The following is a 25,167-nucleotide window of genomic DNA, read 5'->3' on the forward strand; positions in this document are numbered from 1 at the left end:
AAAAGAAACATTTTCAAATAAACGTCATCAACAACAGATGGTTCTCCGGTAAAAGTGCTTAATGTCATAAATGTAGACAGGGTCTTTCAAATAGAATATTTGAAAGACACTGGTGTAGTTCAATAGATTTAAATGATTATAACCTTGTCAAAATCAATGCGACCAGGTTGTTTTAAATTTTCATATATTACATAACAATGAACTAAATATAAATGTTCTACTTCCTTGAAATATTGATTTTAACTATTCACAGAAAGTAAGTTTGCATTTGTCCGTAAAGACTTGCAGTTTACAAATGCTGCGTTTCAAACCCATCCCATTTTTGCATAAAACACCCGAAAAATAGTTCAAAAATACCATTGTGCGCATTATAATTTCATACTTTATAAGGAATTTTCAGTGTCCTTCTAAATTGTATTTTAGAAAAGAACAGTTAGTAAAAGGATGTTTTGTCAGAAAAAATACATGTATACTGATTTAGAAAAAAAAATACTTAGAAAATCCGAAAAAAGGTAACATGGTGGTAAATAAGAGAAACAAATACAAATGAAATAGATAAATAAACTGCATGATCGTTTCTAAAATGCAATCTCGGATGGACATTTTTCTGTATTTTCTAAATTCATGGGCAGTGCGGTCTCTAAACATGTCCACACAGTTTATTGAAAAAGTCTTAACAGATTCTTAGCTGTGCCTACGTTCACCAAAATATGTGAGCTTTTCGTGATGAACATTAATTTTACAGCACAAGTTTAGTTAAATATCACAAACACATATTTAATTAGACTGTTTATAGATAGTACAAGCTAGTATCGCAGTTCATTCCGGATACAGCAACCACAAGGGTCATTCTATGAAAGGTTATTCCAGAAAAATCAATGCGAGTGCAAATTTAACAAAACATAACTATAGATCTTAACTCAAATCAATTTGTGGTATAAATTAAGCTTGTATCAAAGTTTTGTATTTTAATTTTTGTTGGTTTTGTATACCCCATCCCATCCAACAATACTTTACTTTTTCGAAAGTTGTACCACAAAACATGTGTACTTTATCCATTTTATGTTAATTGCTGCACATATTTCTATTAAATGTTCATGTATCTTTTATAAGATGATGGTAATTGATAAACTGACATGTGCAATCGTTATAAAACTTGTTACACTACAAACAGTATTTGTCAGATTCCATTCCATGAAAATGCTCGAGAATTAATCATTTAGACAGCCAAGGATAAAAGGAACAATTTCATACAAATATCACCATACATGTTGCCTTTGACCGTGTGCTTTATCTTATACATTGATAACCTTGTCAGCAACCACTCTACGCAGTGTATTTTATCAGATATTTTTTGTTTATTTAGAAAATAAACATTCTGGCATACAAAGGTCAAGGGGTAATGAAAGCGGGGTATACATAAGCATAAAATTAAATAAATGCGTTATGATTTCTAAAATGAGGATAAAATGAAACAAATACGTTATGATTTCTAATATGAGGATAAAATTAAACAAATGCGTTATGATTTCTAATATGAGGATAAAATTAAACAAATGCGTTATGATTTCTAATATGAGGATAAAATTAAACAAATGCGTTATGATTTCTAATATGAGGATAAAATAAAACAAATGCGTTATGATTTCTAATATGAGGATAAAATTAAACAAATGCGTTATGATTTCTAATATGAGGATAAAATAAAACAAATGCGTTATGATTTCTAATATGAGGATAAAATTAAACAAATGCGTTATGATTTCTAATATGAGGATAAAATAAAACAAATGCGTTATGATTTCTAATATGAGGATAAAATAAAACAAATGCGTTGTGATTTCTAAGTAACTTTGATAGTCTTTCTGTATTTGGAAGTATATTCTGAAATAGGCAGTATGGTGTGTAAACGTGTTCAAAAATCTTATCATAAAAACTTTAAACAGTATAAATTAAAATTACATCGCAGTTTTATTTTGAAATCAAATAAAAATGAATCTATAATAGATCAAATCTGGACGACTTTTTCCCAAAAGCAGTTGCTAGAAAAAAATCATCAGTCACTGTTGTGATTGAGGTTGCCTCTCCAAATGTGCTTGATCTCAAATGTTCTTTCAAAAGATTAAATTAGTCATAACTTTCTTAGCAACCACTGCAATGTGAAATATGTAATGCATCCCAATCTATTGCTTGCCATGTACAATTTCTTCCCTATGCATACAAGAAGGCATATTGACATACAAAAATTATCATTGCACCTCTGCTGGAGACATATACATTAAGAGTGGTACATTCTAGTGGTATATTCGAGGAAAAGCTGGAGAAAATGCTGTTCAAAAGACTGCAATAAAGAATATATGATGTTCCAAACGTACAAAGAGAAATGGTCATTCCAGAGACAGCAATAGACTATTATGATATTCCAGAGACAGTTGCCAAATGTCATGATTGGTTTTTTTAAGACACAGCTACAATTAGGAAGGTCATTGCAGAAACAACAACAGGGCCATGGTGGCCAGAAATCGCTCACCTGTTTATAAAACTCTCCATGACAAGGAACATATATTAGTACTATTGTAGTCTATAATAAAATCTAAAACAGACGAAAAGCGATCACAAAAACTCACCATGTCACTTTGTGACAGGTGAGCTAACAAAAAAGAAAAAGATCAGTTCAGAGCAAAAACGTCATATGACTTCAGAGAAAGAAATGTGACTATATGACATTACAGATACTGCAACAAAATTGTCATTCAAAAGACAACATTTAAAAGAATCATTCCAGTGACAGCAAACAAGACGAGGTTTGTTTGGGTTTTACGTCACATCGTCACAGTATAGGTCATATCGCGACGTTCCAGCTTTACTGGTTGAGGAAGACCTCCGGTGCCCTTCCGTGCATTATTTCAGGCACGAACGGGCACCTGAGTAGAACCACCGACGTACCGTAAGCTAGCTGGATAGCTTTCTCACATGAAAGAATCAAAAGTCCCTGCCGGGATTCGAACCCACAGTGGCGAGGGGCAATCGGTAATTCCAGATAAAGCCAGCAATAAAGGATATTCAAAGGTCACATTCAAGAATACAAAGTAGCATTCCAGAAACATGTATACATACAAGAAGGACATTCAGGAGAAGCAAATTTGACAGAAGGACATTCAAAGAGAGATATTATGTCTCATTCTTATTACATTATTCTCTTTGGTGACATTCCATTAAAAAAACATCATGGTGAGTTTTAGTACCTTTTTATTTCTCAAAAAAATGACATAATAAGCTAACAAACTTAAATAACAAAAATACAAAATGTTATAAAAAAACTCAACACAAACAAGCTGCCACAAATATATATATATTCAATATATATTGAGGGTTGACCGTAAAACTGTTGTAAGTCTTCCTTCATTTGATATAAGTTACTGCATTTTTGCGGTCAACCTTTGAATTACATAATCATGATATAGTTGCAATTTTTATGACTTTAGAAGCGTTATGAAATTTTCTTGTAACTTATTTTGAATATTTTCTGATCAAAAACACAAATTTCTTTTACTTGAATAAATAGCATATCAAAAGAACTTAATATACTTTAACCAAAAATTAACCATATTCAAACTAAGAACTTTAAAAAGAATAGGTATAACTTAAAAAGCCCTAGAGACAATTTTATTGGCAATGTTGACTTTGGCATGTTAATATGTTGACATATATAGTGTATAATGAACAAAAATTTGTATACTTTCTTAGAAAATATCAATCTTGACTCAATCTTATTTAATATAAGTAAACAGTTGGTCCCTGTTATGTTAAATGTTTTTTTCGTATTTCACAGGAGTGTAAAACACACAGTAAAATCAAACAGATACAAATGCCTTGTTATTTATAAATGCAATATCATACTATCTATGTTAAGACCTAATCTAAGTGTACCAAAAACCCCATTCCCCTCGTGTAATAAAACAAAACAAACTTCATTTCCACATCAAACTTGGAATACAAAACTTACTAAGCTACCAACGGCAACAAAATCATAAAATGAATTCACCTTAGTGTTGTTTGTGTACCTTTTTAACAATTCTATAACGTTTTGAATTAACTCTTTAATAACACTAAGTCTTAACATACATAAGGTAGACAATTTGCAGTGAAATAATTCGAAATCATTCCTGTATCATTGGTGGGAGACATGTTCATTAACAGGTTTTTATCTTGTCACCTTTGTGCAGTAACAGGTTAACTCCTTATATAATTTAATAGGAGTTAACCTGTTACTGCACTATGGTGACAAATTCTACAGAGTATAAAAGTAAAAAAAATTCCAGTGATGTGTAAGGAAAAGATTTTTTTTCTTCTACTGACTAGCACCAAATATAAGTAGCAATTTGTTTACTCTATCTATAGTCTACTATCATAAAGTGTGACTAAATTTTAAAAAAAATTGTAAAAAGATATCTCTGGCAGTAGAGTATAAATCCTAAAATACTGGACAGGTAGGTTTATAAACTTGCAACAAATTGTATAAGTATCCCCCCACCAGATTTCTGGCAATTTTAAAAAATTGTGTGATATTTTTTTATACTTTTTACTTAAATAAAATGCAAATATATATTGTGCCAATTTATAACACTGATTTTTACAAACATTCATATTCAGTCAGATAAATTTGCAGTATTAAATTATAAGCATTCATGAAGCGTTAAATTTTTACATAATACCAAGTTCGCAAATTCATTTCCCTTATGAATTTAAACTTCGTAATATAAGAACATTTTAATAATTGAGTTTAATATCGAGACATGCTGCTTTTACATGTTTAATGTTGCCCTATAAATACATTGAATAAAAGTTAGAAAACCTCTCACACTGTCAACCTTCGTAACAAAAACTTTTGTACCATCAATTATGATTATCTTGACATCATTTTACTTGATTTTTGCTTTATCTCGATCAAATTTTGGAAGCCATGATCCCTTCAATTTAAACTATATAAAATATACTTGTTTATCTAAACTTTTGTCATCCTGAAATTTCAGTTAAGACCATTATAATTTGCCACCTTAATTCAGCAACAGGTCAACTCCTTATATAATCTAATAGGAGTTAACCCGTTACTGCACAAAGGTGACAATATGTTTATTAATATCTGCAGCTATCTTTAAGTTCTTTAAGTGCAGGTAGAAATAACAGATCATCAACTTCATGCAGTAACGTGTTAACACCTTATATAATTTCTAAGGAGTAAAATCATTACTGTCCCCATGAGTAGATGCTAGTTATTAGGCAGACCATCTTACATGTATATACAGCTTGACCAAACTCTATAGACCACTATTGGCCATTCAAATTTAACATGAATTTTCAAAAGTATTCAAAAGCTCAAAATCTTTTAGTATGTGCTCATTTTCTCCTACAAATGTCCTTTAAGACAGGTTAAATTGCCTGAAAATTTCTTGCTATAATCAATTATGAATTTAAATCAAAAACTGCCAGTTCAAGAGCAGTTCTTACATTAGATTTTCTTTTTAAACAAGAACACCAAAACAACAATTTGTGACAAATACAAGACATGTAGAAATCGTATGTAAAAATATCACAGTTACAGTAAATTATACATATAATTTATGGATCTGATGCAAAATAGTCATACAAGTTACAACTGTTTTGCACCAAATCCTTGACATATGGTACAATTATTTTCTTCAATAACATAGAAGAATACAACCTGCAAAAAATTAAAAGAAATAAAATACATTTCAAAATATAATGAGGAAGCCATTGCTTAAAGTAGCCAATTTACTACAATTAATGACGGTGGTCGGGAAATGATTTCTGAGAATATTCAGACAGTGAATATATTTTTAGTAAACAAGCAATGGCTAGAAGTAGCCAATTTGCTTCTTATTATGCTAGTGTGGTGGTTCTTAAAATATTATCAAAATGTGTGTGTGTGTGGGGGGGGGGGGGGAATAGAAAAAATTATCAATTTGTGACAAACAATTAATATACAGTTGTTACAAATTCACAATCCTGGTAGACATTTTGAGACAATGACTTCATCAGGGTATATTTAAGTGAAATGATTTCTTATATGTTTGTAAATTAAATATAAATTAACAAAGAATGAATATGGGAGAATGACATTCACTCACAAATGAGAAGTAGGTTTATGTAATCACCTTTCAATTAAAACAGAAAATATTGAGACATTTTAACCTGATTATATGAACAAACTGTTAAAGTGCTTGGACCAAAACAGGTTGTTTTTACTAAAATAAGCCCATGTATGTGCATGTATGTACAAATCAGTGCAAATATTCTGCTTAATCACATTGGGTGTGTTTTGGAAGAACTTTAAGTTTTCATTGTGAGTGTTGCATACATGTTACATAAACCCTTATTAAATTTTGTAATACTACATTTGATTGGTTATTTCTGAATACAACGTTGCATATAAATTTCCATATTAACATATGACATAACTTAATATCTACATAGTTTTTGTCAGTTCAGATAAATAAGGCGTGTAAGTGGGTAGATCTGAACTGTACAACTGTGTTGGCAGTGGTGTAAATCTATCCTGCAGTCTTGAGCACATTGTAACGTTTTAGTGTCATTCGTAACGATCCTAGCTCTCGTTCCACAGCATCTAATTTATTCTCTAGTTCCTCCTGCAAGCAGAACATAAAAGGGGGGATTGGATTTACGTCACACCAACACAGTATAGATCATTATAGGCAACTTTCAAGCTATAATGGTGGAGGAAGACCTCAGGTGCCTTTCGGTGCATTATTTCAGGCAGAAACGGGCGCCTAAGTAGAACAATGACGTTCCATAAATTATGAAATATTAAACGTTTCATTAACATCAAATAATCTCAGTCTGAATATTTACTTTGAATAAAAGGTGCCTTTCGTTTGAATTGCTAACATTAATCCAAAGTTACTCCACAGTACAATTAATGTGATGATCTTTGTTGTTTATATTTGAAGAGAAAAGTTACAAGATCTGCAAAGTGACTTCATAACAAGTTTTTATGATTCAGAAACAAGAATTAAATCAAAACCAATTTTGATATATATTATCTACCATGCATACTTATAAAACAGTTCAACTGGTACAAGTAAGTTATATTTCTTCTAGTCAAATCAAAATCACAAAATATGCAAGTTACTGAAAAAAACAGACACAATACATTTATCTTAAGTTCACAGTTTATTTGAGACATTGTAAAAATGGCAATATATTTAATAATTTAAATATTTATAATTGATAAAATATTAATACCTTTTGTTTTCTGTTGTTCCTATCCACTCTCCCATGTAGAGGTATTTTATTAATACTGGATTCAAGCTGTCGTTTCTCCACCTGTAGCCCATCATATCGACTCTCCATCTCTGCTATAGAACGTAACCTGTCCTTGACCTTCTCTTCCTGGAGATATAAAGATAACTGTATACAGTAAGCAAACTCATTGGGACATTCAAAATCTGTTCCCTTATATCTGCAGTTCCTTGTAAGCATATAGCGAATTAGTTCCTTGTATCAGGAGTTTTTATAGTGAACAGATTTACATATAATGAACTGATTGTTTACCATCGTCCTCCATTTTGAAGAGAATTTGTTTAAGAAAAATAACTTATTTGGGTTAGTCATTAGGAATAAAGATTTCGAGTTTCCTTCATTTAATATTGAATATTTTCCATCATATTTTTAGGGTGACCTTTACTTATGAAAGATATAGATTTCTTTTTATTTCAATCAAGTGTACTTTGTAGTTTTCAATTTATTTTACATGTGTAATTATGTTGAAAACTGATTGTTAATTATCATAATTATTTTCCTCGAGCAAAACTATTAAAGAAAAGAAATAGTGGAATAAAACGAACATTCGTTTTTATCCTGGTGACAAAGACTCATGCTAAAAATATCCTAAATAGAAAGCTATTACGTACTGCTAACAAATTCATTTTCATAGCTGTATTGAAGTACATACAACAATTAAACGGTACATTTGGTTGAGCTTTAATCCATGCCAATGACAACGAAAGTAGAAAATGCTAGATATATTTAGAGATAGCCAATATTTTGGGGCTCCCAATAGAATGCTCTAAATGACAAAATAGAAAATGTTGCTGGCTTCAATTTTATTGAGCCTGATCACGGGCAGTTGTGGTAGGTGCAAGCTACAGCCTATGCCCCCCTAGCAACAAGTTAAGTAGTATTCAACATTTCAATAGGAACCACAATTACATGAATATCTCACCATGTTTCTAGGTGCGGACTGTGTCTCAGATTTAGGTTTAGCTAAGGACGTGTAGATATTCTCCCACTCAGGTCGTGTTGTGAACTGACCATGTCTCATCATGTCCAGTGTGTTCTCTATCTGACCTTCTGCACCTATAGTGAAAATATTTCATCATTTGTTTCAATATGTTTATCATGTGAACTGTACATGTATGTATTTAGTTTTCATCAATGAGATATGATTCATCTCGATCACAATGCATCATTCCTACTGAAAACTATTTCTGCATCATATAATAAAACAAAAATCTTTAGGTTTTTTTATTGTCATTTATATTTTCATAATAGTTATCATCTTACATTTAAAACTAGAAATGTGTCCATAGGACAAGAATGCCCGCATATTCTATTGTTTTGTCAGTCATCAGACAGTGTGACAGCACAACAGTCAGAGTGAGATGGACATGCAAAACAAATCTAATTGCCCCTCTTCTATGTTTAATGTTAGGGCAATGTAAATTGCTGTGTAGAACCTATATCTAACATACTTTATCTTTTTCTAATCAGTTGAATTCACTCAATATTAAATTTCTGAACAAAATCTTGCTTCATAATTAAATACTTATACCTAAAGTAAAAAGGAAAGTCAGTCTGCCTGTCTCCTGAAACTAGGACAGTTGCACCTTAACTTTAATGCAGGTAAAGGTCATTTCAGAAATTTGTAAAATAAAGTCAAATAAAATATAACTAAAGCTGACACTACTGGCACTAAATACCACAAAATCAATTTGGTAATATCATATAAGTTTTAGCTTCAACAGTAAAAAAAAAATTGTTCACAAATGACAGGTATTCACAAATCTTCATCTTAGTGCAGTAACAGGTTAAGTCCTTCTAAATTTAATAGGAGTTAACCAGTTATTACACTAAGGTGACAATATTATTCACAAATCATTCAGATCAGTTGAACAGATCAACAAACCTTGGCTGGAATAATTGTCCTTTGTGCTATTTTTATCTTTAGACTGGTCCCTGGTTTCACCATTTGTCAAGTTTTTCTGTTTCCCTGACTGGTTATCCACTTTTCTTTGACTCACTGTTACCGACTTGTCAGCTTCATTAAAATCAATGTCAAACCTGAAATAAAACATAAAATAAATTAAGATATCAGATTTTAGTTAAAATATTGTATTGATCACAATTTTTACATAGCATGTAAATTTTCTAATTCAAATATTTAGACAGTCTATTGAAAAATAACTATGACCCCTGAATAACATTGAAGTTCAAGGTCGTATTTTTAAAGTATAGGAAATTTTAGACAGTAGCTTTATATTCATCTTCATTAACATATTTCGTATGGGAGGTGAGTTATTTTTCAATAGACGTGTACACTAAAATGAAGCTTTTAACTCTTAACAAGACATATGCTGGGTCTTTGCATCGAAGCTAAAGCTTATGAAGTGAATATGTGATAACCACAGTTAAACTTGATCATACAGAGAAAGACAGTCTTAGAGCAATTATGCCATCCCATCCTCTCCTCTGTGAAGGATATCAATGAAAAATACTTTTGAATTATTTTTTTTTTTTTTTTTTTTTTTTAAATAATTAGTTAATTAGTTGGATTTGAGTAAAAAAACTGTTGCAATGCTTTTTATTTATTGGTGATTTGCACAGTAAAATTGATTATTGTGGAAAAACAACACAAAGGAATGGCCTGAAAATTTGCACAAAAGTTATTGCTCCAGAGCTTTATCAATTGGTACCTAAAGCTCAGAAAAATAATTCCAGTCCTGTCATGTAAAAAAAATCTTAGTGGAGTCCCTTTAAGTTGTGAATGAAATAAAAATAATCATTAGGCAAATTTCTAAAGATCATGAATAAGGCCCCACATTAGGACCACAAATTGCCATGTTTCACATCCAGGTAAGTACATGAAGACTTGTGATTCTTATGACTTTTTAACATAACTGAGGCTGTTTCAAGATAATCAGTTCAATCAAAAGGCTTGTATGTTATACTTTATTATGAAATACTTTATACCAAGTTGCTGCCCACAGATTATTTGCCTCTCAGTCATGTTGATTCAAATCATGCAAGAGATGTTTAAACGTTACTTGTATGTCTGCTTCTAACCAGGTGCATCATTTGTGCATGAAAAACTCATAGAGGCATTCAAGCTGTTTTTTATTTCTAAATCCATAAAGCTGGCAGATCAATATAATTAGGACATCAATCATATACATGTATGTTTAATTTAAAACTTAAAACAATTAGAAATTCTACAGACCTAGTAGAAGTGTCTACAAGCTCTTCTCTCCTTGGTGGAGTTTTCTCCCTTTGTCTTCCATTTTCTCTCTCCATTTTTTCCTTTCCTCTTTCCCTTCGATCTTGATCTTTTCCTGATCCTCGATCTTTTGACTTAGTGCTTTTCTCAGATTTAACCGAGCTTTGACGTTTTGAGCTAGATTTATCAGATTTGACAGGTGTTTGGCTAGATTTAGTTTTCGCTACACTAGAGTGACTGCTAATACTGGGTTTTTCTTTCCGTCCCCTTTGCACGCCTAAATCCGGAGTATAATCATCCGTACTGGAGGGCCGTTCACTTCCATAAAATTTCTTCTGCAGTTTAATCGGAGGCGGTGAAGAACTTGGTTTCACGGCAACTGCCTGGCGCATCATGTCACGTAGCTTGAATAATTCTCTCTCCGCCTGCAAATATTGTTTTATAAATCATTTACCAATTTGCTCCTGGTGAAATCAAAGTGGCGTTCTGCCATGATATGGAGGGTAAACTACAACAAGAGCTGTCGGTAGGACAGCAACGCTCGACTATTCTTAGTGCTTGATAGTAAAAAAAATGCTTGATACAGTTACCTCCTCCTGTTTACAGGTTGGGGTCATGATGGTGAACAAGTGTGCAAAGTTTCAAAGCCATATGTCAATGGACTTTGAAAATATTTGAACTATTACAAAAACTTTAACGTAAATTCTAAGTCGAAAAAGGGGCATAATTCTGTCAAAATGCTTGATACAGTTACCTCCTACTGTTTACAGATTGGGGTCATGATGTTGAACAAGTGTGCAAAGTTTCAAAGCCATATGTCAATGGACTTTGAAAATATTTGAACTATTACAAAAACTTTAACGTAAATTCTAAGTCGAAAAAGGGGCATAATTCTGTCAAAATGCTTGATAGAGTTACCTCCTCCTGTCTACAGGTTGGGGTCATGATGGTGAACAAGTGTGCAAAGTTTTAAAGCCATATGTCAATGGACTTTGAAAATATTTGAACTATTACAAAAACTTTAACGTAAATTCTAAGTCGAAAAAGGGGCATAATTCTGTCAAAATGCTTGATAGAGTTACCTCCTCCTGTCTACAGGTTGGGGTCATGATGGTGAACAAGTGTGCAAAGTTTCAAAGCCATATGTCAATGGAGTTTGAAAATATTTGAACTATTACAAAAACTTTAACGTAAATTCTAAGTCGAAAAAGGGGCATAATTCTGTCAAAATGCTTGATAGAGTTACCTCCTCCTGTCTACAGGTTGGGGTCATGATGGTGAACAAGTGTGCAAAGTTTCAAAGCCATATGTCAATGGACTTTGAAAATATTTGAACTATTACAAAAACTTTAACATAAGTGGTTACGCCGACGCCGACGCGGACGCCGACGCTCGGGTGACTGCAATAGCTCTACTTATTCTTATCGAATAGTCGAGCTAAAAACCACAACCACCACCTCCTTACAAGACATGCATACCAGTCTCACTCACTGTACCATGTATTTGCCAACAAGATGACAAACCCATTATAGGGATATGAAAGTGCTTATTTTTTATTTTCCATGGTTATATTTTCATCATTTGGTGTGAAGTTAGAAAAGAAAATCATTAAATCTACACTTTGTTCATGTCTACCATAAAGTATAGAATTTATACATACAGTGAAAAATTAGGAAGATATAATTCAGGAAATATTTGAAACAAGGAAGCAATGCCTCATAATTTTTTACAAAAATAGTTTTAATCACTTCTTGTTCTACTAAAAATAGTTTGAGAATATGTTCAATGTATCTCAATGGATCAATGCTATTTTTCTTTATCATATATATCATGTACAGTCAGATCAAGTTCATATATATTAAATTACCTTCAATAGTGGAGAGTAGTCTGATACTTCTGATTCTGCCTGACTACATGGTGATGCTGATCTTGGTGGAGTTAACTCCCTTCTTGGTGGTGATACATTTCTCCTAGGTGGAGTTGTGTCCCTTACTGGCCTATCATCACCTTCTTTCCTTCTAGACTGTGATCTACATTAAAATTTTTTTTCAAATATTACAAAATTTATTTGCATTATGCTGATTCAAGTATAAATAGTGAATTTTCAGGTTTAAAGTTATGTGACACATCTTTTTGTTGTTGTTTGGTTCTACTTCACACAACCACAGAGTAGGACATATGGTGACTTTTCACCTTTCCTGGTGGAAAAAAACCTCAAGTGCCCTTCCTTGCACAAACGGGCAACTGAGTAGAACCACCAACATTTCATAAGCTAGCTGGATATGTTCCTCACTTGATTACTCCATAGAACATGTCAGGATTTGAATCCACAGCCGCGCGAAGCCAGTGAAGTTTGAATTAAACTACCTTAACAATTCGGCCACAGACGACCCTTTAGGCATCACATTTAAAAACAAGACTGTACTGCTCCTATTTTGAAAGCTTTTTCTTGAACCTTGGATTAAGTGAATGTTTTACCTAAACAGAGTAAACCTTAGTAAAGAGGGAATCTTTAGATCAAGTGCTGGGCATGTGTTAAGTTATTCATCAGTAAACTAATACTAAGAGAGATACAAAAAAATAACTGAGTATTACTATACAGTGATATGTTTAAGATACCTGTTAGTCACATCTTCTCTTGATGACGATATAGACGAATCTCCACGGATATTTTTAGCACCGGTTGATTTCTCTGATTGTCTCCCTTTACTTGATTCTACATCCTCCTTTCTTCTGGATTTAGAAACCTTTTTCTCCTTCTGTACAACTAAAGAGTAGGATACATAATATTATTGTCTATACTTTTGTTTTACTGTACAAATTTAAATCACAAATGAATATTACAGTGAATATTTTAGTAAAGAATGTGATCTTACTGTATCTAAAATCGCTTACTGTAAAATCATTATTATTCGTGGGGCACGAATTTTCGTGGTTTTCGTGGGTAGGTCAATCCGCGAATTTAAGATCCGACGAACTTTTATCCCAACAAATACTTCTTACACAGTCTCTGTTCTATATATAACAAACATGCGTCGGCTCTTTTCCGGCCGATATTTCGTGAAATGGATGTAAGTACAGACAGATAACCAGGTTAGTGACATATTAAATCCGTTTGCAATATTTAAGAAACTTGAAAGAAAACTCGATTATATGTCCTCAATTTACTGTCACAAATGTCACGTATACATACTTGATCGTTGTAGTCTACTAGGACTTGATTGTGTTAACAAGAATACTTGACATAATCGAGTTAATATGGGAACCCAGGCAGTGCAATAATTAGCGCTAATAAAAATTGTCAGTTTGCTCTTATTAATTTTAAAAAAAGTCTTTGATATTAATGTCGTAAGTACACAAAACTATAAAAAATACGATCGCTAAAACAGATTTATTCTACATTCTTTTGTCGTTTTTAAATGATCCAGTTTATATGAATTTTAATATGTATTTGTGCGAATGCTATTCCGTAAACATCAAAGACGCCACCGACTTTTACAAGATCCACATATACTCGTGTTATTTACCAAGAATAATATATATGCATGTAAATTTACACAGTCTCTGTGACGTTGCGTGTAGTTACTGTCAAATATGTTAAGACCAATTCAGGGTGTAAACTTTTAAACTTACATGCATACAAATAAATTGTGGAGATTACTTGTGTAATCTAACATATAAAACAGCCTTTCCCTTAAATAGATGTGGTACATGAAGACATTATGAGAGTCAGACTTTGAACACCCTTTAAGTTATTTAAGATTTTGTCAGGAGTGGTTCTTTACTAGTGCAGGAAGACCCAAGATTCCTTTCTTGGTTTTAAGACCCATCAACACAATTTAGGTCATATGGTGCCAAAACAGGAAAGATGATTTTGACTAACTCCTGGTGTTACAAACTTAAAAGCATCAGCAGGGGTCAAAACCACCTCACCTGCTGGAGCTAAGAGATATAATAACTCAAGTAATTCAAACCCATTTAGTGACCTCTTATGATCACCAGGGATAAATCATTCCTGCAATTCATATGCCACAACCCTTTCAGGCAACCCCTGAGCCACAAGGAGGCAGATTTCCTTCCATAAATCATCTCTGGCTTCAGCTTGCATCTGAGTAGAACTACTGACCTTATATAAGTTACCTAGAAGGCCTCCATAATCAAGCCACTAGTGAAATTCAAACCCATAAACACAAGGAGCAAGTGTCCTGATGTCTGCGACTTTAACCATTTTGCCATGGAGACACTTTAAGAGAATCTTTATCATTATCTAATTATTACTATTAGTGTTTACCTGACTGCTTGCTTGAGTTAAATTCTTCAGTTCTTGACCGGTTAGTCTCGGCAGATTTTGGACGGGATTTCTGAGCCGGTGTCCAATCCTTCATTGACGTGGCAAACCCTGGTAGCCTACCATCAGGGGGACCAGACTGTGACATGCTCAGGGACGTATTAAGCCCAGCAGAGGCTGCTGAGTGAGATGAAAGAATATTCTGCACATCCCTCGGAGATGATGGACTTCCAAACGATTCATGAAGTGTTGACAAACTGTTAAAATAATGTCAGGGATGAAAGTTAGAACAAAATTAATTCAAAGCATATATTGTAAATAACAAACTAGAAATTCTACAGTAAAACTGTTGTAGAAAGAGTGAAATATGATAGCTTTTAGCACTAATTAGCATTTATGAACATTACTGAACCTACTAAGCTCATAAGGACAGTAAGACCACTTTTATCTTACAATTACTTACATACAGAAGCATTATATTTTTACTATAATAACTTCTCAAATAATAAAAAACTTCCTTTTTGAATACATAAAGATATAAACACAATAAAAATTGTGACTTATAAAAGGAATTTCTTTATCTACATGTTGTTTTCTTTGAAACAAAAGTTAACAAACATATACAATATGTTAGAACCAGATATCAGCACAAAAACAATGTCTGTTTATACAAAAGTAACAAAAATGTTAGATAGAAATCAGGCTAAATTACTGTAATCTAGACAGTCAACAACCACAAACATACTTACACACTTAAGAAAGGAACATGAAATATATTGCAATATACATAAACTTTGGAACTTCATGAATACAATAAATATAGTTTGTATTTTTACAATTTTACATTGTTCAAAAAATCTAATATACTGTTTATTCTGACATGACCTGTGTTTTTCCCTATTGGACATAGAAGGCCTGAAAGTGAGTATTATTATGCAATAAACCCACTGTTTATGTTTTCCAAGCATCCGAACGCCAAACAGTGATTTTATTGAGCGATAAAATCACTGTTGGGATATATTATTTCTTAAATAATAATTATTTCTTAAATAATACATGATCAAATATACTGAATTTACAGAGAAATTAGATGATAAAATAAGTATATCTACAGAAGTGACAGGCAAAATGACTTGATCATTGAGGCCTCAAAACTTACTAAGCTACTAGAAATGTGTGCATATGACACAGATGCCCCTACATTCCATCGTTTTGTCAGTCTAAGGATAGACATTGTGATAGCAGACAGACGGACAAGGCAAAAGAGCAGGCATAAAAATCCATATTTGAATACTGCAACACAATTTCTATATCAGACGATCAAATTAAGCAAGGGTCATTATACTCATCTACAATCCAATCAATCTTACGCATAATGGTTGAGATCTTGTATTTCAAATCCTATATGCTAAAGTAATATAATCTCCACAAAGTTTTTCAGGGTTCGGAAACCATGGTGATATAAGATTTTAATACTGATAAATATTGAGGTACAATGGTACAACAGATGTTTCAAAACTTACTTTAATGACTGCGTAACTTTGTGTCGTAAGTTGTCATTTTCTCTCCCTAGTCGCTTGTTCTCTAGTTCTAACTTTGATATGATTCTGAAAATATAACAAAACTGACCCTGAACAATTTATAAAATGACTTTATCTTAACACCACCTATACTATGACAAAGTATAAGACAAACATTATTTATAGAATCCAGATTTACAAAATAACACTTAGGTTTCTCTCCAAGCATGAATTTTTTTATTATCAGTGGGGAACAAATAAAATAATTCATATTCGGGTTATCGAAAACCAAAATGGAAAAAAACATAATAAGGCCAACCACTTAACATGACTTGTTCATCCCTAGACCCAGTGCTCTGCCTACTAGGCTAAGAAAGCTGGCAAAGAAACGTTGTGAATATAAAAATAAATTGGTATATAGTACAGTATGATATTTTACCTATTAAGTTCAACAATCTCTGTCCTCGTTTCATACAGTTTGTTTTCTGTAGTACTCATAGTCTCTTGTAATAGCTTGTATTCCCTTTCCAATGACTCGTATCTGTCCAACATCTATTATAATATATTACATGATATATGAATTATCCCTGCCTTCAATTCACATATATTTTTATTGAGTTTATATGTCAAATTAAATCATAAATAATTGACAGACTATTATCATGTTGAAAAAAAAACAAAAACAAAAAACAAAACAGGCAACATTAATCCTTTTTTTTCTTCGCTCTTTTTGAGTTTTATTGAAAAAAGAAATAGAGCTAAGTCCAAAATAAAGAAATCAAGTAAAGCTTAACATATTATAACGGAGATACTGGTTACAAGAATCTGGTAAAAGTGTTAGATGTCTTGAGGGCAATGAAAACATGGTTAAAAGTGAAAATTGCAATTTTTCATTAAAAGACTATCAGAGTGAGTATTAATAAAACAGCAAATTAAGTTAGTCATACCCTTTGTAATGCTATTTTATCTTGTCTATGCAGCTCTATCTCGTCATCTAAGTTCTTCTTGTATATTTTCACGCTGTCGTCATTGGTTACCATTTTTGATTCAAGTTCGTTGATGAGATCGTCACGTTCTCGACAGTATCTCTGTAGCTCCTCGATGTGTGCCCGATGTTGTACACTCATTGTCTGAGAGTCAGCATAAGCTGCTGCATACTCGCTCTAACATACAAATTATCAACAATTGATGATGTAAAAAACTGTTAAATAATCATAAAGACGTACATCACTTAACATAATGCGTAAGTTTAACTATTTCATATTGATTCTACCAGTTTTGGTAGTACTGTACCTTAATCAAGAATACAACAATTAGAAAACATCATACATGTACAAATGACCAAGTTTTATGAAAAATACAAATATACTAACAAGCTGTAGATTACAACTTGTTAATAACAAGTCAATATCTTAAATGAAATTATAACAAAGTTAATATTTCTATTTTTACATGGCAAGGCTTATTTTCCCAACAAAACTGACCAAATTTTTTAACAAAATTTTAAACTTTTCTTGTAACAAAAGAAACATATACATGCACTTTTAACACAGTAAATATTTGAACAAAATAATATAACTTAGGTAAATGATATTATAAAATATACTCACAGCCCTTTTTTCAAGACCATGATTCTTCTGTTCAAGGGTTCTTACTTGTCTGAAATTAGAACGTTAAGATATTTGTAAATATGAAATAAAACTGCTAAAAAGGCATAAGAAAGAAAGAGCAATTGACAACCACTGTAAGAGGTGCATCTTTAATGCAATAAAAATGTTCTTTTGGAAGAACAAGTGAAGAGCTGAAAGTAAAATGTTTTTATTAAGTCATATATTCCTTTGCATGTTCTCAGGTGCCATTAAGGCATGGATATCTGTGTTTTCATTTTGTACAGATTGAACTTGTGTGGAAAAAAAGTTGCTTATGCAGTGAACAGACAAAGGCTGCTTATTGGGTTTTAGAGACCAACGAAGATTTAAGAAATAACCCTAAAATATCAACAAAGGCAGTACGTTTTGAAAATCTTACTTCTGCACTTCTTCCATTTCATCCTCCAGCATGCGGCATTTATCAGACAACTGCCTATTCTCCGCCTCTAGAAGGGGATCATGTGCTGACGACTGTAACGACGTGTTGACACTAACTGCTGACGCATCCATTGTATCAGACAGTGCTTTACGTAACTCTCTCAACTCATCTTCGTAATATGTCCTCAGATCATTTAAATGTTTTGCGTGTTTCTCTCTCAGGTTCATACGTGTACTGAAAATAAACATTAACCACAGACGCCTTTTAACCCTCATCTTAAATGGAAAAAAAAAATTCAGGGAAAATACCTAAATATTACTAAAAAGTGGACAGTGCAGCTCATGATATCAATGAAAGTAAACTACAATACATAACATACAAACACTTCAAGACAATCTTGAGGTAAAAACATCTGTGTTAACAATTGTTCAACCTAAAGCCAACTGGCAACAACTGACATTAATTTCCAATGCGACCAGTGCTGACCAAAATCAGCCAGCACATTCAAGCCATCGCATTCATGCCATTTAATTATGGTCTACACTATTCATTGGTATATTTTTGATTTTTTTCTTTAAAATGATGTGTGGTTTAGATCGAAATATGGACAAGTTCATTTAAGATACTTCGGTTAATACGGGTAAATGTAAATCAAAAATGTTACCTTGGTGATAAACAAACATCATCTGTCCTCAATGATTCACCAGATCTATCCCTTCCTCCAGTTGTTCTTGGTCTCTCAGTGTAAAACTCTGCCCTATCACGACCCACTGGCAATGACTGAGTAAAGCGATTGTTGTTCATATTTGTAGATGATGTATCTACCAACTTTTCTGCTGGCTAAAACAAATCAAACACATATTTATCACTGTGTTCCAGAAATAAAGAGATAAAACACTTTAGCCAACAATACCTATCAATATTTTTATATAATATAAAATAACTACACTAAGCCTTTGACATATCATACAGGAATGCAGGCCCATGCCACAAGAATTTATACTGGAGTCCCAGTCATCTAAAATGATACTTCCAGGTTCAAACCCTGACAGTATATAATGTTAAATAAATTCAAATGGGTATGGTTTAAAAAAAAAATTAATTACCTTTTGAAGGGATCTTGAGCTGGTAAATGAAGGCATTGGACTACTATAGACTCCTGCTCTTGGTCTCTCACTTGACCTGTCACCATGGTGAGGTAAAGGTCGTCCCGAGGTCACACCATCCTCAAGGTCATGCAAACTATGTCGGCTGTCATTCAAATTGTCGAGAAGTTCCTGAACATGGCGAGATACCCCTTCCGGTGAAGCACCATCTGAAATGTACAAAATATAAGTTTATTCTACATCCAAACATGTTTAGTTTTATCAAAACACATTTATCATTTCTGTTTTCTCACAGCTCTCTAATGCACTTGTCAATTTAACTCAGGTTCAACACGTTGGGGGATAAGGGGAAAAAGTTTTCCCCTCCCATGACCCAGACAATTCAGAGGCTTTGTTTTGGCACCAAATAGCAGGGGATTATGTCCTCCTTACAGACCAGGAGCAATAACTACTCAAGCCGAATCTTCCTACAAGGAAACCTTAATATTTTTACAATTCATTTGAAGAGTGGTGGTGGTGGTATTATAAATGATTGGTGCATTATGACAATATCCTTCAGTAAAAAAAAAAAAAATCTACTTGTCTTTTTATGAAAGCCACTGTAACTGAACATTTAAAGAAAATGAAAATCTTTTGCAGAAAGACTTGAAATAAACTGTGTAATTTGACAATGCCTAAAATCCTTTCAGATATTAAATCATATTATTACCATTGCATATGAAACAGGGTTTTTTTTAATTATGTATTCTTGTTCACCTGGTAAATGAAGGGGTGGAACTAATTCTCTTCCAAAAGATGACCTAGAATCTCTCTCAAATGACCTTGAATCTCTTCCTTCTGGTGACCTTTGCCGTGAACTGACCTTCACATTCTTACCAAGTGACATATCACGCTCTGCCTTTGACAATCTCATGCTCGGCTGTGTTCTTTCTGACCCACTTATGATGACTTCCCTTGAAGGATCTCGACTACCTGACCTTGAAAGGTCACTACTTCCACGTGGCGATGACCTTTCTCCTGACGGCCTTGACCTTTCTAATGTTGAATCCAGAGTAGCAAAGTCGTCATCTAATGTCCGTTTCAACGGTCGTGGTGGAGAATGGTCTTGTTCTTCTTCCTGCCTCACTTCACGATAAATTTCCCGCCAACTTTTAGAGTCAAATGCATTCTGCATGGTTGAAACATCTGTATGCTCACCTGGAAGGTAGATAGAAATATGATGAAAAGACCAAAAATATGGTGTTCATAATATCGAGAGTCCAATGAAATAACTAAAAACATTTTTCTATCATAAGTTTTTTTCTGTTATATTAAGTAAACTGTAATACATGTAACTGTCTTTATTTATTGTAAAGGCACTTGTGTTGAGTACCTCATATTAATTAAATTTGATTAGGTTTTTTAAAGAAACTAATAATTATAAAAGCAATTGTTAGACCAAGATTTTTAATGCTCCAATTTTTTAGAAATTTCATTCAATTATAATGAGAAACAAAAAGTTTTAAAAAATCCTCAATATGGATGCATCATTTAAAACTTACAGCTTAAGGGATGGAGGCTATTATCTTAAAAAGTACTTAATCAGTTAAAATAATTTGAAAATTTCCTAATAAAAGACTTTTACAAGATTTTTCAGCTTTTAATTAAGTACAAGTTTTGTAAGCTATATGATTAATTGTAATTAATTATTAGGAAAATATCAGCATTGTTAATAGAATAACAAGAATAAAAACATTTAATTTATTTATGAAAGAATTAAATCACAATCATTCTTTTGAAGTATGCAAACAGTCAGCCTTTCAGAAAACTTTAAACAACATCTTATTATATCAGTTTTTTGGGGTTTTTAATGGGCAACTAGGACAAAAATCGATGGCAATTTTATGGACTTTTAACTGGTCTGAGAACCAATATGTTTATTTTGTCATGACACCAAATTAACAAGTCGCAGGTGATGTTGGCAACACAATACATGTAACTCTATCTTAGTATCAGTATCATTTTGACAAAATGCATTCATTTTTTTAAAATATGAATATATTATCAATACATCAACACAAACGCAGATCTTCAAATAAAAACAATTGACATACATTTATAATATTCATAGAGAACATGTTCCTTTCTGCATGTAAATACCAGTACTGAGTAGGAGACTCATAAGGGCTTTAAGTAGAGCAGTTTTGAGTATGTGGGTATATTACTGTTAATTGTTTTTCCAGACAGCCAGACTACGAGTGTCTTACTAACTGCCTGAATAACATAATCAAAACAAAATACCCATGCCCTCTTCAAAGGACATTAAAACCATACTGGTAACACATATCTATTCTTCATAGGCAGTGTCTATTCTAAGATTTGAAAAATAGGGGGGATTTTTATCGAAATATGAGAATTTTTTACATTTGTTGATATTTTTCCTTCTTTCTCTATGTAAAATTTTCTCCCTGCCTCCGGAAAATAGGGGAGAATTCTCAAAAATATGAGTGAATCCCCCCATCCCCCCTCCTAGAATTGACACTGCATAGGACATAAGGAGGATAAATTCTACCTGATCTTTCAACTTTAGGTCTATCTGGTGACCTTTGACCTCTCTCTGGTGACCTTTGACCTCTCTCTGGTGACCTTTGACCTCTCTCTGGTGACCTTTGACCTCTCTCTGGTGATAAACTTCTATCAGGTGACCTTTGTCTAAAAACAAAGAGTACAGTTTTTGAGCAATAAAATATTAGATAGATATAATAAATATACATGTGATAAGAGAAATAACCTCACACAATTCACCACAATTATGACAAGAAGTGTCAATGCCAATAAAAGAAGAGTATGTTAAGAACTGGCTAATTAAAGGAGCTTCACTGATGTCAAAAGCCTAAAAATCATAAAATTTGAAATTCTTGCCTAGATCAAGTGAAGAAGTTAAAGTAGGAAAATCTAAAAAAGAAAATAAAGAAATATGGTAAGAATTAAATGGAAAATCAATTTATTCTGCGATTCTAAGCTCCATTTGAGTGAAAAGTGTTGCAACATTTTTCACTTTTAGGTTATTTTGCATTATATAATGATTATTCTTGAAAAAAGGGTTGAAGAAATGGTCTAAAAAAATTGGATTTAATTTACTGGTCCAAATCACATCAAAAGGTACACAAATATCAGAAAAACATTTTAGTTCCTTCATGCCAATAACCCTTTGTAGGGTCCTTTTAATTCATTTATGTGTTGCTATTAGATGTAAGATAATCCAACTGTATGTGGTCTTTGGACAAGTGGCTATGATTGCAAACTTCTAGTGTCTTGCCCCTCACCTCTTTGGCTTCTATTCTTATTGAGAATGTTGATTTTTTTACAGTGAGGCTCACAGTAGGACTAGTCTATGCTTAATGAGTTTCCCTCCATCCTTTCAGGCACTGAGAGTACAGACCCCTTACAGTAGGTCTCTAACTTTATGAGTTTATCATTATAGGGCCAAATACTTGTTAATTATAGAGTCAAACTCGAATGTTTTATTTAACTCGGGTGAGTTATGTCTTAGCATTGAAAGTCTTCTTTTTGGGTTTCAATGTGTCAAAAAATTTTTTTTTTAAACTTTTGCCAAAATTAATGCATATAGGGACACGTGGGGCTCTACCCCCATCATTTAAGCCAGAAAATTGCAGTATTTCATCTACAATTACACAACCATCTCACAAAAACCATCAAAATATACAAACCGTCCTGAACTGCCTCTGTCTGGGGACATTTTGGCAAGAGCTTCCTTGTGAATATCAAGTTTTTTCCTGATGGCAAGGTGTTGTTTCTGCAGCTCTAACTCCATCTGTTGCTGCAACCTTTGTATATTATACTGATGACGATCATACTGGGACCGTAGTTCCAAACGATGCTCATCTTCTATCTTGTGAAACATATCCGACCATTTTGCCTAAAAATAGAATTAAATGTTTCAGCTGACATAATAAACTTTTATGACATTCTTTTTTTTCCCTTGGGTTTTATGTTGCAGAAACACAGTAAATATGTCAAATGGCAACTTTCCAGCTTTACTGGTGGAGGAAGACATTAGGTGCATTATATCAGGCACAAACATGATTCAATTATTAGACTCAACAAAGCCATACTAAAATTAGACTGTTCGTTAGTTAGTATTTTATCTGAAAGTCAAAATACTAATTTGTTTATATAAATGTCATATTACTGCACGTTTCTGAGGCAGAATGTGCCTTTAAAGCCCTTAATGCATGATTTATATAATTCTTTTCATTGTTGTCATTCTTAGTGTTATTCTAACCTACAAATGTGCATTGTGCAGTACATTTTGTAACATTATATTTCCTATTCCATACTAAAATGAATTACCTGTTGATCTTGTAATGTTTTGAAGCCTGGAATGATAGCACTTGACTCGTGTGATCTAACACCTGGTACTGTGTGAGGTTTATCATGTTGCTGATGTGAGACACGATCATACGCACGTCTCAACAATTCTTCCTCGTATGACGTTGAACTTGGACGCTTGTAATCTGTTGTGACCTCTGACCTATGTGAGGCTTCAGATGTGTACCTGTGTTTACAATATAATGGGTTATGATGATAATTTATGTAATAGACTTGCCTTGCTGTAAATCTGGTACAGTCCATGCAAAGCTTAGGGGATATTCCAGTACCAAACTACAACCAGAGCAACCCATGCAGTGTTAACGCTTATTTGTAAATTGATAAGGGGCAACTTATGTTGACAAATACTTCTTAGTTAAAAAGGGGCATAACTCTAAAAAAGTTTATAGCTCTTTCCGAATAATGCTCTGACTTGTCTAAACAAGTGTGCTTTTGCCAATGATAAGTGCAAGTATTCAAAAGTCTTTTAATTTTTGGTAATCTCTTAAAATGCTTGAACTAATGAAAACTTACATATATTAGTTTTGGCATTGGCGAATGATAACAACAAAGACCAAGCTATCATACCTCTGCTAGAATTTCTTCCCTAGAAAAATATAATTAAAAATTGAGGTACCAACAAGTAATTCAAAGCTTATTTAGGATATGGCGACTAGATTGGCTCTAATACTGGTGAACCCTATCTGCTCATTCGAGTTCCAAGCAAGTTTAGAGTTATTTGAAAATGAAAAAAAATTTTATTAATACTATAAATCAAAAATAAATAAAAGGGTTTTCACTAAATTGGGGAAATTGACTTTTAATTTAACCCTTTAAACCAATTATAATAATAATAATTTTTTTTAAAAACCGGGGTGACAATGGCCCAGAAAACCACAATTTTTTTTTTCCAATCAAGTTACTTTTTTAAAAAGGAAACAATTTTTTAAAATCAAAACAACCCAAATTAATTCATTTTAAAAGGGAATTTTAAAAAGGGAAAAACCTAAACCTTCCCTTTTTTTATTAAATTTTGGGCTATCCCCCTTTCATGATTTTTGGTCCTTTTCCTTTTGTCATATTTAGTTTTTTTTGACAAAAATTTTTCCCCTTCCCCGTTTTTAAAATTTAGATCTTTCTTCATTTTTCAACCCTTTTCCTTTTACCCAATTTTTTGGGGCGACCGCTCTCTCAAAACCTTTTAAAATCATACGGTTTCGGCCCCAGCCTCTTAACTTTTTCTAACCCACTGTGTCCCTTTTTCAAAGTACCCGATTTCCCTTGGGCAGATCAAACCCTCTTGAAAACAACCTCTAAACC

At 32.8% G+C, this 25,167-nt stretch overlaps 1 protein-coding gene across 1 annotated transcript; it reads right to left on the reverse strand.

Annotated features, from left to right (window-relative positions):
• Positions 1-3,232: 3,232 nt before the first annotated feature.
• Positions 3,233-24,126, reverse strand: LOC132756449 (M-phase phosphoprotein 9-like). Its single transcript, XM_060747522.1, has 19 exons — positions 23,830-24,126; positions 23,187-23,395; positions 22,028-22,167; positions 20,233-20,673; positions 19,477-19,685; positions 19,035-19,210; positions 18,371-18,604; positions 17,953-18,001; positions 17,290-17,505; positions 16,782-16,894; positions 16,346-16,429; positions 14,826-15,079; positions 13,154-13,301; positions 12,402-12,564; positions 10,538-10,959; positions 9,227-9,381; positions 8,264-8,397; positions 7,285-7,431; positions 3,233-6,668 (listed from the first exon to the last, which is right to left on the reverse strand). Exons 1-19 carry the CDS (start codon positions 24,109-24,111, stop codon positions 6,573-6,575), a joined length of 3,672 nt encoding a protein of 1,223 aa, XP_060603505.1. The 5' UTR covers positions 24,112-24,126; the 3' UTR covers positions 3,233-6,572.
• Between the last annotated feature and the right edge of the window lie 1,041 nt (positions 24,127-25,167).

Source organism: Ruditapes philippinarum, unplaced genomic scaffold, assembly GCF_026571515.1.
Source record: "Ruditapes philippinarum isolate M1 unplaced genomic scaffold, ASM2657151v2 ctg6285_1_1_1_1, whole genome shotgun sequence".
Taxonomy (NCBI): Eukaryota; Metazoa; Mollusca; class Bivalvia; order Venerida; family Veneridae; genus Ruditapes; species Ruditapes philippinarum.